Source organism: Betta splendens, chromosome 4 (assembly GCF_900634795.4).
Source record: "Betta splendens chromosome 4, fBetSpl5.4, whole genome shotgun sequence".
Lineage (NCBI taxonomy): Eukaryota > Metazoa > Chordata > Actinopteri > Anabantiformes > Osphronemidae > Betta > Betta splendens.
This window is the reverse complement of record NC_040884.2, coordinates 30,672,066-30,684,536: the sequence shown is the minus strand read 5'-3', so window position 1 is coordinate 30,684,536 and position 12,471 is coordinate 30,672,066. Positions and strand designations below refer to the sequence as shown.

Below are 12,471 nucleotides of genomic sequence, written 5' to 3'. Positions count from 1 at the left end.
ACTGGCACAGTAGCAATGAAAGGCACACCTGGTTTTAATGTCCTTAAAGTTTGATGTTTTCTGTAACACATGAGAGCATGATGCGTTATACTAGCTTACATATTGTAGGGATCAAACTGCTGTTTACTGTATGAGGGAAACATTTACACTCTCCTCATTCCCTTTTTAGCTGATTGACCTCCTCAGATACTTCACTCACTTTATGGTATGTGGGAGGCACTTCCTACAGTGTTGAGGCTATTCTAGGGAAACCTTCTTACCTAAATAATGTGAATGAGTCTTTACCAGTATCATGAGAGAACTGTCTATAGTTAGTGTTAGTTGGAGAGATGAAATGAGGCATGTCTCAAAGTCTGGTGCACACAGTCTCTTCATCCACATACTTCACATTCACATTGTTTTTAACACCGTCAACCACTGAGCATCAGGTGGAGCATTTGTCAGCATAGGGATTGAATTGGGAACTTTATCTTCAAATATTCTCTATACCTGTGTCTTTCCCTTGCCTAGTAAAATTGGCATATTTTTAATTTTTGACTCTTTTGGCAGGTTTAAGGACTAAGTCATTCTCACCAGCCGACTTGTTTATTTTGTTTCCAAATTTTAGATATTTGTCTGAGTCTCAAAGTACTAAAGTGTGCAGCAAGGTGAAGTCACAGATTCAGAGGCCTCAGGCTTTTTGGCTTTTGATGGAGCCCATCAACAAAGTTCATGAATCCTGCAGGTGTCTGGTCCTCTCTTGTAACCAGCTGAGGGGCCTCCACATTGATAAGCGGACCCCTTGTTCTAGGCACTCCTTGTGAGTTCAGGCTGAACCTGCCTCGGAGCCAATCAAAGCAATGGCTTCTTACGTGACCAGTCTTCCCACAGCAGTAGCATCTCCCGCCTCCTTTGTGGCTGCCTCCTGTTCCTCTGCCTTTGTCCGCAGGGAACCCTCCTCTCCTCACAGGAGGTCGTCTTGTCCACCCTCCTGGTAGAATGTACATCACCTGAGGTGTGGCCATGCCTGGTGGTGTAGTTGGGGTCTGAGGCACGCTGGCTGGTTGAGCTCTTTTCTCCCCCTCTTTTTGCCGCTGCTGCTGGCGTGTTGTTTCTTTCACTGCCTCCTTTGCCTGCTTCTGACGCAGCTCAACAGCATGAATCACGTGCTCAGTTATTTGTTCTAGTGACATGTTGCAAAGTCCCACAGTGTCAGTGAGATCATTCTGATCCGGTCTTGAAGGCCAGGGCAGATTTTGACGCTTTGGCCCTTTGACCAGCAGAGGAAGTCCATCAGAAACCTCATTTACCCGTCCGTCACCCACACACACTAATTCCTCATCTGACCCAGCCCACAGTGACCTACCTGCTCTGTCTGTCTACCTGATCACTTTCACTGCAGGAATTTCCAATTGAAATTTTCTCTGTTTTTAAATAAATGTCGGGCAGTTCTAACAACTCATCCCTTTTCACTGCCCTGTCTGTCCCTTCTAGATCAGCTACAGGGTGAACTGGCTTCTTTGTCCGTAATGGTTTTATTTCTTCTGCATCCATCTGGGACGCATCTGAAAGAGACATAGTTATAGAGATCTGATTAAATTGATTATCACCACATTGAGTCGTCTTTTTGCCCATCATTTTTGCACAGTTAATAAACAATTGCAACACCGCATTTTCTCTTTCCCATTTAAGGCCTCGCTTTACAGATTTGTCTTTTGTCTTATAGGTTTTTATAAAACCCTGCATCTCTGCACACTGCCTCAGATCAAATGTCCCCTCTGAAGGCCAGGGCGGCGTAGATTCATGTGTCCGCTTGCTCCATTTGTGTGAGCATTTCTGAGTTTCCTTCATCAACACCTTGACTGGAGACATGTTCCCATCCACAGATCTCATTATTGAATATGTACCTTTACTGAAAATATGATTTCAACCCCTAATTACACCTAATTATACTTGTAACTGAACTCAGTCAGTGTTTATAACTGAAGTAAGTTCCCTGTCTTTACAACCCATAGTTAGTGAAAAGCAACATAAATATTAAACAGTTAAATTGTAATTAGACGCTCTTCCTTTCTGGGTATCTTGGTTTTCCCTCTGTTTTAAGCAACTGGCCCGATAATCATTCCTAGTGACTGTTGAGCTGATAAGTTTTGATTTGTTCTGAATAAACGAGTAAGTCTGAAGCAAAGATAAACCAAACCACTGCAGAAACGCCCACTTAAGAGCAACTGCTGAAGAACAATTATAAGCGTCTTATTGGAGCTGATCATGTGCTTTGTTTATATTACTAGGTTTACACAAAATCAGCATAATTGAAACACTTGATTTAACGTGATAGTGATGTCACATGCTGTGCCTAACCCACATTAGGTCACAAATGGTGGTCTTGCTCATGAGAATGCAGCTGCTACAGACGCGTAAGCAAAGAAAGACCTTTAATATAAATGGAGGAATGTTTATTAACTTTGCCCAAATAACCTAGTTAACCTAGAACCAGACAAAAATGGAAACTGAAAATGAAAAAAAAGAAGCTAAATCCCACCAATACACACTGACAGAAAGTATAACGAACACGCTGCAGACCACTACTAGTACACTAGCATGTAACAGTAATAATAGTAACAAGACTAAGACACGTAGACTGCGGCAGACTGCGGTAAAGCCTATGTTTCTCCAATGCACACTCACACACACAAACACCCCCGAGCATACTGCTAGGACTAGAAAGACACACACACACACGCTTGAGCTTAATGCTCTGAGCAGTAAAAGACACACACACACACACACTCTCTCTGGAGCGTAAACAACAGAAGAGGCACACAGCTGACGCCTCCACACCCAATTTAGAGACCGCGCCTCAATTCACAACTCCCCCCTTTTTTATTTTCTAATAAACAAAGCAGCCGCGGTCTTCACACACCGTGACCAGCTTGACCACTCCCAACCACAGTGCGGACACGTCGTCACAAAAAATGCACTAAAATACTCAGATTACGTCAAAATGATTATAAAAGTACAAAGAAAAGTAAACACGACATAGGACAATAAAATATGTCAAGGTATTAAACTACTACAAAATTAAAACTTTTCGTCTCCACCTGGCACCAAGCCAAGTCACCCGCCCTACTGCTCTCTTTTCCTCTCTTGGTAGCAGAGGATCGATCCTGTTTCTTCAATCACGGCAGAGATTTCACACGAACTCAACTTTGAAGTTTAAATCAATAGCATACAGGTTTATTATATGACAAATTAAAACAATCAGATAATGATTACAAAAGAGTAATAGCAAGAGAGACAGAGACCGAATTCACCTGCTTGTTCCTCTGCAGAGAGAACTGAGAGGTCGGAAAAGGTCAGCTGCGTGCTACCAGCGGACCCTCTTCGAAGCGCTTTGAAAACCCCAGCCTGTGAAGGCCTGCTTATAACCACCACCTAAAGTCTTTCCACATGTCCAAATAAGGCTACTTGGAAAGTCCTGGCGCTGGGCCGTGTTATCTGTCCGGCTCCCAGATCCATCTGGCCCAGCTTAAACCTCTCATTTCCTTTCCCAGGTTGGCGTGACATTTTCGAATAGCTCAGATAACCATTGTTAGACAACAGATTCTGCGAACACAGACTCTGTGAACCCAGTTTAAGCAAACTCTCTAACCCCAGTCACTAAGGACACACAAACCCATCTACTCTATGTATTTCTCTCATAAGCAACGATCAATTTTACTGCTAAAAGTAAATGTAAATGATATGATATGACAATGATACATAAATATACTACATGAATGTCTCAGGCAGTGGAGAACAGAGGATGAGATGCTTTAAGAGGGACCATCATGGGAGGACAAGCCCTTACATGGGATGTACCACCGGAACATAACTGAAGTGGCTGATCTCAACAAATCCTTTCAATGGCTTGAAAGGGCTGGGCTGAAGGACAGCACAGAGGCACTCATCCTGGCTGCACAGGAGCAGGCCCTGAGCACCAGAGCCATAGAGGCCCAGATCTACCTCACCAGACAAGACCCAAGGTGTAGACTGTGCAAAGAGGCCCCTGAGACGGTCCAGCACATAACTGCAGGGTGTAAGATGCTGGCAGGGAAAGCATACATGGAACGCCATAACCAAGTGGCTGGCATAGTACTGTATACAGGAACATCTGCGCAAAGTATGGACTGGAAACCCCAAGGTCAAAGTGGGAAACACCTCCAGACAGAATGGTAATGGAGAACCAACCAGACATTGTGGTGGTGGACAAAGAGCAGAGGAAAGCCGTAGTGGTGGATGTGGCAATACCAAGCGATGGTAAGATCAGGAAAAAGGAACATGAGAAACTAGAGAAATACCAAGGGCTCAGAGAAGAACTGGAGAAGGCTTGGAAGGTGAAGGCCACAGTGGTGCCTGTGGTGATTGGAGCGACGACGCTCGACCCGACGAGGGTGCTCCAAGGATCGAGGTGGAGGATGATGGTAGAGGCCATGTCATCACCGCGGCAGGAGGGGACGTTCCCCAGGCAGCCGGCTGTGACGACAGAAGCGGACGACGCCGAAGGAGGCAGCGCCACTCCAACGGCAGGAGGTGCCGAGGGCGAGGCCACCAGTCCGGCAGATGAGCCGAGGACAGACGGGGAACCGGAGCTGGGACCAAACAAAGAGTCGGGATGGACGCAGCTGACGCCGGACCAACAGGAGCTGAGGTGAAAGTGATCGATGCCTGACCACCGGGAGGTGAGACAAACGTGGCCGGACCACCGGGAGCTGCGCCGAGCGTAGCCGGACCACCAGGAACCGATGCAGGCGTGGCCGGTGCTGGGCCACCGGGAGCTGCCTCTGCAGACGTGACCGGTGCCGGACCACCGGGTGCTGCCTCTGCGGACGTGACCGGGCCACCAGGAGCCGAGATGAACGTGGCCGGAGCCGGACCACCAGGAGCAGAGGTGAATGTGTCTCCGCAGGAATCTCCGGCACCTCCCGGAAAGGCTCCTGTGTGCAACGAAAAAGAAGAAACCCCAGGTTCCGGGCTGGCTTGAACCAGTCCGGGCTCACTGGGACGAGACAGGACGTGGTCTCCACAGGACCACCAAGAGCTCCAGGAGCGATCCCTGGGCTGGTGTCCCCGAAGCCCATAACCTCCTCCTGGAGGCCGACAGGAACGGAAGCTGGAACGACCTCCTGCTGGAGGCCGGCGGGAACCGAAGCTGGGGTGACCTCCTCCTGGGGCCCAAAGGAACGGAAGCTGCAACGACCTCCTCCTGGAGGCCGGCGGGAACCGATGCTCTGGCGACCTCCTCCTGGAGGCCGGCGGGAACCGCTGCAGGTGCGACCCCCTCCTGGAGACCGGCGCGAACCGCGGCAGGTGCGACCTCCTCCTGGAGGTTGCCGGGAACAGGGACGGCGTTCTGACTGGAGCCGACAGGAACTAGAACGGCGTCCTGACCGGAGCCGATGGGAACTAGAACGGCGTCCTGACCGGAGCAGACAGGAATTGGAACGGCGTCCTGACTGGAGCCGACGGGAAGTGGAACGGCGTCCTGACCCAGCGTTGTTATGCAGATGATACTCGTGGCGCGTTATGCTCCTGTCGCCCAGGTCGTGGGTTCAATCCCCTCAGAGAGGGGTTGCATTAGAAAGGGCATCCGGCATAAAAACTTGCCATGCGAACCATTCGCTGTGACGACTCCTGACAGGATAGTCAAGGTAGATAACGTTTTACACCTAAGTAAATATTGCAGCAAAAATCAGACAAACTTTTGAACGGTAGTGTATAGAGTATCATCTGCATAACAATGAAAATTTATAGAATGGATTCTAATAATCTCACCTAGAAAACACATGTATAGACTGAACAGTATTGGACCAAGCACAGAACCCTGCGGTACTCCAAAGCTAATCCTCCAGACAGCTGTTACCGGATGATGAGGGTTAGATACTGCACACATGCTGTAAATTCTCCACCTCTGATAGTGTTAATCCTCTCTAAACCATCCCATGATGCTGATACATGATTCATTCATTGTACACACAAATTCAGAGGAATCAAACAACTCTCAATTACCCTGTGGAAACAGGAATTTGGTAACAGGCAGGCGCCAGCCATAGTCACTGTCGGGCTTCGGCAGGTGTCGGACCCACATGCACAGTGCAGATGAGGTGTAACAGACAACGTTTATTGTTTGAGCGTAGTCAGGCGATCCAGGTCATACACGTTAAAGCTCAGGTTAAAGGCAGAAAAGGAAGCACGCAAGATCAGATCCAGTAAACAGGCAGGGGTTCGGTACACAGGTAAACTCGGCAGAGGTACAGACTAGGGCTAGGCAAAACTCGAGGTCAGACGGTCAGAATATTACCACTAGATCCAGGCAAAGGTACAGACGAGGAACAGGCTGTCAGGGATCGCTCGGAAGAGGACCCACATGCACAGCACAATACACGATTTTCTGGCGTTAAAGAGTGTAGTTTATTCCAGTTGCAGAGTGAAGTCCAGGCAGGGTCATACACAGGCGATCAGGCAGGTTACATGGGATTAGGCAGAGACGTAGTCAGGGGCAGGCACAGATCATAGCCGGGAGGAGAGTATAATACCCTACGTAAGACGGTGAAGCGTGGTCAGGCAGGCAAACAAGTTCGAGCATCAAAACCAGAGAACACGAAAACACGGCAGGAACAATGAACTGGGGAAAACAACGATGAACACACGAACAACGATCTGGCAAGGGACCTTGGCAACAGGTGGTGGCTAAATACAAAGTGACTTAATTACTGATAAAGTGCAGGTGTGGGTAATGACCAGGACAGCTGTGACAAGACGTAAACCGGGAGTGAAGCTAAAACAGGAACAGAAACCAGGAGACTACCAAAATAAAACAGGAAACAACTAGACCCAAGACCCAGATCGTGACACAGGCAGGAATCGGAGGTCAATGACGGACGTGATCAGTGGATAAGATGACTATACTAGAACGCTGGAATGTGGTACTGAAACTCGGCAATCTGGCAAGTGTGTAAGAGGTGGAGGCTATATACTGGGGTGGATTACTGATTACAGACAGGTGTGTATAATGAGGACCGGTAATGACGGAGAAAACAGCTGAGATGAGGTATGAACAGGAAGTCCTTCAAAGTAAAATAGGAACTAGCACAGATCGTGACAGTTACCACGGTATCACAGGAATGTTAGCAGCTGTTTGAGACGCCTTAAGTCACTACAAATGTCTAACACCGAAACGAATGAGCTGGGTTCATTCTATAGACAGATATTTGAAGGTATTGCTTATGTGGAGACGCTTTGTCCGTAGTTTTGATCCATATGAATCCATTTGTCACTGATTTAGTAGCTCTGAACTCTTACACTAGACTTTCTGCTGACTCTACAACTTGTCTGACATGACAACATAACACAACCACCTCTACGTGTAAGTAAAGTGTAAATAAAGAGGAGGTCAAGTATTGACAGGTATTGACCTCCTAGCCATGATGTTTGACCTCAAGTATTAGGAATTCCCCTAATAATGTTACCTCCCCTTTATTGCATGAAGACCGGACCACACTCTTTTTCTTGACGCATGTGAACTCACACTTTGGTCATTTGCAGCAGAGAACATATGCAGCCAGTCCATTTTCTGATATCATCATGATGAAGCTCCCCCACGGGATATCTCGTCAGACCGAGGAGCCAGAGATGCTGTGGGTGATGGGTCCAGTTCTGGCTGTTGTGCTTATCATCATCATAGTCATTGCAATTCTGCTCTTCAAGAGGTGAGTCTGACAAACTACTGTAAAGAGCATAATATGTGTTTACTAAGTAAAGCTTCATGTTGTTCTGCAAGAAGGACACATGACTATTTTTGTTTCAGTGTGTGGGGGGGCTGCATGTGAGAGAACAGTGATTGTGATGAGATACTGAAGTTAAGTAGAGGCAGGTGAAGCGCACACACACGACAGAAGCCCTGCAGGCTGCTATTCCTGCAGGCTCACTGTTGGCCTGGCTTCCTGTGCTCTGACCAAACATCTGCATCTGCTGACGGCGCCTCCATATGGCTGCTGCTCTCACACTCAGAGCTTTGTTCTTTCCTGTATGTCTTGTTCCTTTATGTCATGTTTCTGAATAATTTGACTCTAACAGAAAATAAATTATAGGTCAAATTTGTCGCTTCTTAGTTTGTGCGAACCTATACAGACACAGATTCCGTCTGTTTTCAGTCACCACATTTGTAAATTTGGTTTGATTTCATGAAGGTTTTACTGTACAGAGCAGTCACTTGTAAAAACAGGTGCAGCCTCATCTCTACATGCAAACAAAACTTGGAGGACTAAGGTGTGACCGCTGTAACTGAATCCTTCTTTTTCTGCTCTTGTTTGATGTATGCCTCCGTCTGTGGATGTAGTAGCCAGGAACGGTGAGTGCCTCTGTCCACCTCCCCACATGCCCTAAGCTGTGCCAAACATTCTATGTCATGTTTGTGTTGATGGCAAACGACAGATCATTGCAACCGTGTCCCAAGCTTCTTTCACACATTTGAGTTTCATTCGTCAGCACTAAAAGTGTCTGTGTCAGGCTGATTTTTCTGCTGCTCTTCATCCCTCAGAGCTTTCCTCACCTCTTAGCTACCAGTCAAACAAAGCCATCTGACCCTGGTATCACTGAGGGCTAGAGCTGGTGTCACAGTGAATGGTACCTTCCATTTCATCACTAGGATACATCCCTCTGTCTATAGTCATAAGGCAGTGCTTCCATCCTGATGTGACCTTGCCTCCACCGGTTTGCTAGTCCCTGTTTCTCTGGCTGCCATTTTATGTTTCCTGACTAATCTGAACATCTCACTAACAATGTGACAATTTATAGCCAGACTAACCAGGTTTTCTTTGTTTTCAGTGCAATGTTCCAAACTAGTTAATATGAATTTGAATAGGCAGTGTTTCAGTATGTTAAAGCTGTTTGTTCATAGAAGGATGTCACAGAAACATTATCATTGTCAGTTGAATCATATTGATGGAGAGCAGTCCTATAGGTAGTTTAAATACTAAAAATAGCTACACACACATGCAGCACATTTATTCTTACACGGGTCAAAGCAGTCAGTGAGTGAGTTAGGAACAAGAGGAGCAAAATAAAACGAGGCACATAAATCAGCGGCTCACTATAAAGAAGAGAAGCTGCTAGAGCCAACAAACTAACATACCCATACATTACAGTAAACACACTTCCTTACAAGGACGACCACACTGACAAACATTAGAGCTGTTGGCCATCAACCTTAAGGTCAGTGGTTCGATTCCTGGCTTCCCCGAGTTATGTGCCGCAGTATCCTTGGGCAAGACACTGAACCCCAAGTTGCTCCCAGTGTCAGCATAAGATGCATTGCAGTTCTGTCCGCAGTGTGTGAATGGGTGAATGTGAATGCATTGTTAAGGCTGCTAAAAACACTATACAAGTGCAATGCCATATTAAACAGCTACTATCCAGTGAAGCAGAAATGGTGCTTCGAATACAAATTAAACATGTAAACCTGAATACCCACAAACAGGAAGTGACAGAACCAAATAAAATCAAATCAAACAGACATGACAACTGAGCGGTGAGATGAGCAGGTGCTACAGAGTCCAGGTGAAGTGATTAATCTTTTTTGTGTGGGAGCACCAAATGTTACTCCTGGAAGTGTGATGACCAAGGAGAGTGAGTAAAAACAGATTAACCCTAACCAAAACAAACAAACAAACAAACAGTAACAGACCTCCTAAACATGTCGTCTTTGTTTTCTTGTTGTAATACGTCACCTGACTGTTTTACTGCAGGAAGCGAACGTGTCCGGCCAAGGATGACCACATGACGGGGGTCAAGGACTCACTGATGGTCCATTGCTCAGACCCGGTAGAGATGAAGAGACTTAACTATCAAACACAAGGCATGGACATACACACACACACACACACACACACACACACACACAAACACACACACACACATACACACACACACACACACACGCAAACAATGCAACAATCTGGCAGAGGACTGAAATGATTACTGATTACAAACTGACTACAGCTGATGAATCATGTCATGTGACTCGGATAAGTAAAAACAGAATAAAGGCAGCCAGGATAACCAAACAATGATTCCATATGAAAGAAGACCAAACTTCATTCAGGGAGGATGGAGGCAAGGCGAGCCTCTACCGAGTAGCCGCTGAGCCAAAACAGCACCCTTGGTGCCCAGGACAGAACATTAAGTTCTGGGAGGCTTACATCGAAACAAGTCATGTCCAGGGGCCTACAGGGAGCAACAACGTCCTACAGGATGAGGAAGACCCAGGAGGCTGGGGAGTTGAGGTGGGCAGCGTCGAAGGAGGCAGCACCACTGCTGCAGCTGAAGGCGCTGCTCCTCAGACAGCACCACTGCTGCAGCTGAAGGCGCTGCTCCTCAGACTGGCTCTGCTGCCAAACTGGCAGCAGAGCCAGTCTGAGGAGCAGGACGCAGAACCAGAGAGCTGAATGGAGCTGAGGCTAAGTAGTATTCAGGAACCTATGGAGAAGCCTTTACTGGAGCTGGAGCTGAGGGAAGGAGCTGACTAGCTGCAGTACTGCCAACAGGAGGTCCGGGGAAGTCACCTGGAGACATTAAAGCAGAGGAGACAGGAACGATGGCCCCCAGGAGCCGGGCAGCGGCTAGACAAGGACCAGAGGACAGGACCGGAACCGGTAGGAAGCAACTGGGTGCAGTCAGCAGAGTGACCTTTGAATGCCAGAACAAGGGAGCTGTGTGAAGCAGAGGCAGGAGTGCGTACAGGGAACCATGAGGGAACTTTTGCAAGCGAAATGGTCACTTCCAGACCAACAGGGACTGGAAAGGTCTCTTCTGGACCAACAGGGACTGGATCCTGAGCAGGAGCTTGGCTTGACTGGGCAGAAGCTTGAGCTTGGCTTCACCTGCAGAAGCTTGAGCTTGGCTTCACCGTTCAGGAGCTTGACTTGACAGGGCAGGAGCTTGACATAGCTGAGCTGGAGCTGGAGCTTGCCATGGCTGAGCAGGAGCTGGAGGTTGAACGCAACGTGGCTGATCTGAAGCAAGATGGCTGCACAGGAGCTTGGGCTGGGCAAGATGGCTGCACTGCAGCTTGAGCTGGGCAAGATGGCTGCCCAGGAGCTGGAACTAGCCGTGGCTGTTGCGCTAGAGCTTGAACTGGCCTTACTGTAGCTGCTGCGCTGGAGCTTTGCAACAGCAACAAATAATCATGAACTAGATTACCGACAGGCTAGGGGTGGCTGGGTCTAAGTTTGGACAGATTATATTGTCATGGAATGGAGCAGGAGTGAGGAGAGGTAGGACCCGAATGCACAGTTCGAGAGACAGGACTTGAGTGAAGCTGATTTTTTTAATAGCACCAATATCCAATCAGCAGGCAGAAGCATGGCCAGGCAGGCAGCCCCCAAACACAAATAAATACAACACTGGCAGAGGTACCAACAAGGACTAGACTGGGTCTTGATCCGAGTGCAGGTACGAGATCATACACAGGCTGGTAAACGAAACTGCACGCTGGAAAGTGGTGACAACAGGCAACAATCTGGCAGAGGACTGAGGTGAATACTGGAGGCTAAATACTATGACCGATTACAGATTGACTACAGCTGATGAGTCATGTGACTGGATAAGGAAAACCAAAACTTAGGCAGACAGGATAACCACACAAAAAATACCAAAATAAAACCGGAAATGTCAAGTAAGAACTAAACAGCGCAGAAGTAAACCGCAAAGAGCAAAAAATAAAAAAAGAAATGACAAACGAAAGACCGGGTTATGACAGTAACATACAGAACTAAACCACATTACTTACTGTATCTTCCCCCCTCCACCTGAACCATTTAATTTGTTCTCCCACGGCTCTCCATCCGTGTTGCTATCTAAGCCAGATGTGTGATGTTTCCTTTGATAGCAGGAGAAGGATTTTACAGATGCTGTTTACACCAAGATGCTTTCATGAAGTCATCTACTGTACCTGCCACCTTCCCCAATAGAAGCTTACTGGGTGGTCTAGAAGGACAAATAACCACCGTCATCCTGACAGACATTCTGTATCTGAAGATGCATGATGCATTTTCTGCCGTTGGGACCAAGGGTCCTGACATTTACAAGCTTAGGTTATTCTGACCAGCCTCAAGCTTGTTTCTCCTGGATATTTCAGACGTATCTAGGTACTAACACAAAAGGGACACAGAGTCAGAGAGAGTACAACCAACACAGACTCCATAACAAGAATGCAGAGCAGCAGCCCTGACAGATAGCAAATATTCATGTCCACAGCAGTACAAACTGAGTTAGTGTTCGTTCCTAATTTTTCTCTCCTCATCTTTGCCTCTGTCTATTCTGCTTTTTGTTTTGTCACTACCTATACACCACACTGAAACGCTTGAGTCTGCTCACCTGCTATCACAGGCATCTCACCTGTGTGTGTGTGTGTGTGTGTGTGTGTGTGTGTGTGTGTGTGTGTGTGTGTGTGTG

At 47.3% G+C, this 12,471-nt stretch overlaps 1 protein-coding gene across 8 annotated transcripts in view; it reads left to right on the top strand.

Moving 5' to 3' along the window:
* Positions 1 to 12,471, top strand: part of ptprfa (protein tyrosine phosphatase receptor type Fa) — a 209,463-nt gene that overhangs the window by 138,961 nt on the left and 58,031 nt on the right. For 6 of the 8 annotated variants that reach the window (XR_008694380.1, XM_041070384.2, XM_029147759.3 and 3 more), the window contains 3 exons: positions 7,564 to 7,727; positions 8,357 to 8,368; positions 9,765 to 9,874. Coding sequence is in view for 7 of the 8 variants with exons in the window: in XM_041070384.2 (XP_040926318.1) it covers positions 7,564 to 7,727; positions 8,357 to 8,368; positions 9,765 to 9,874 (286 nt within the window). In the remaining variant the exon portion in view is untranslated. The remainder of the gene's footprint in view (positions 1 to 7,563; positions 7,728 to 8,356; positions 8,369 to 9,764; positions 9,875 to 12,471) is intronic. The other 2 variants (XM_041070385.2, XM_041070382.2) reach the window with 1 other exon arrangement.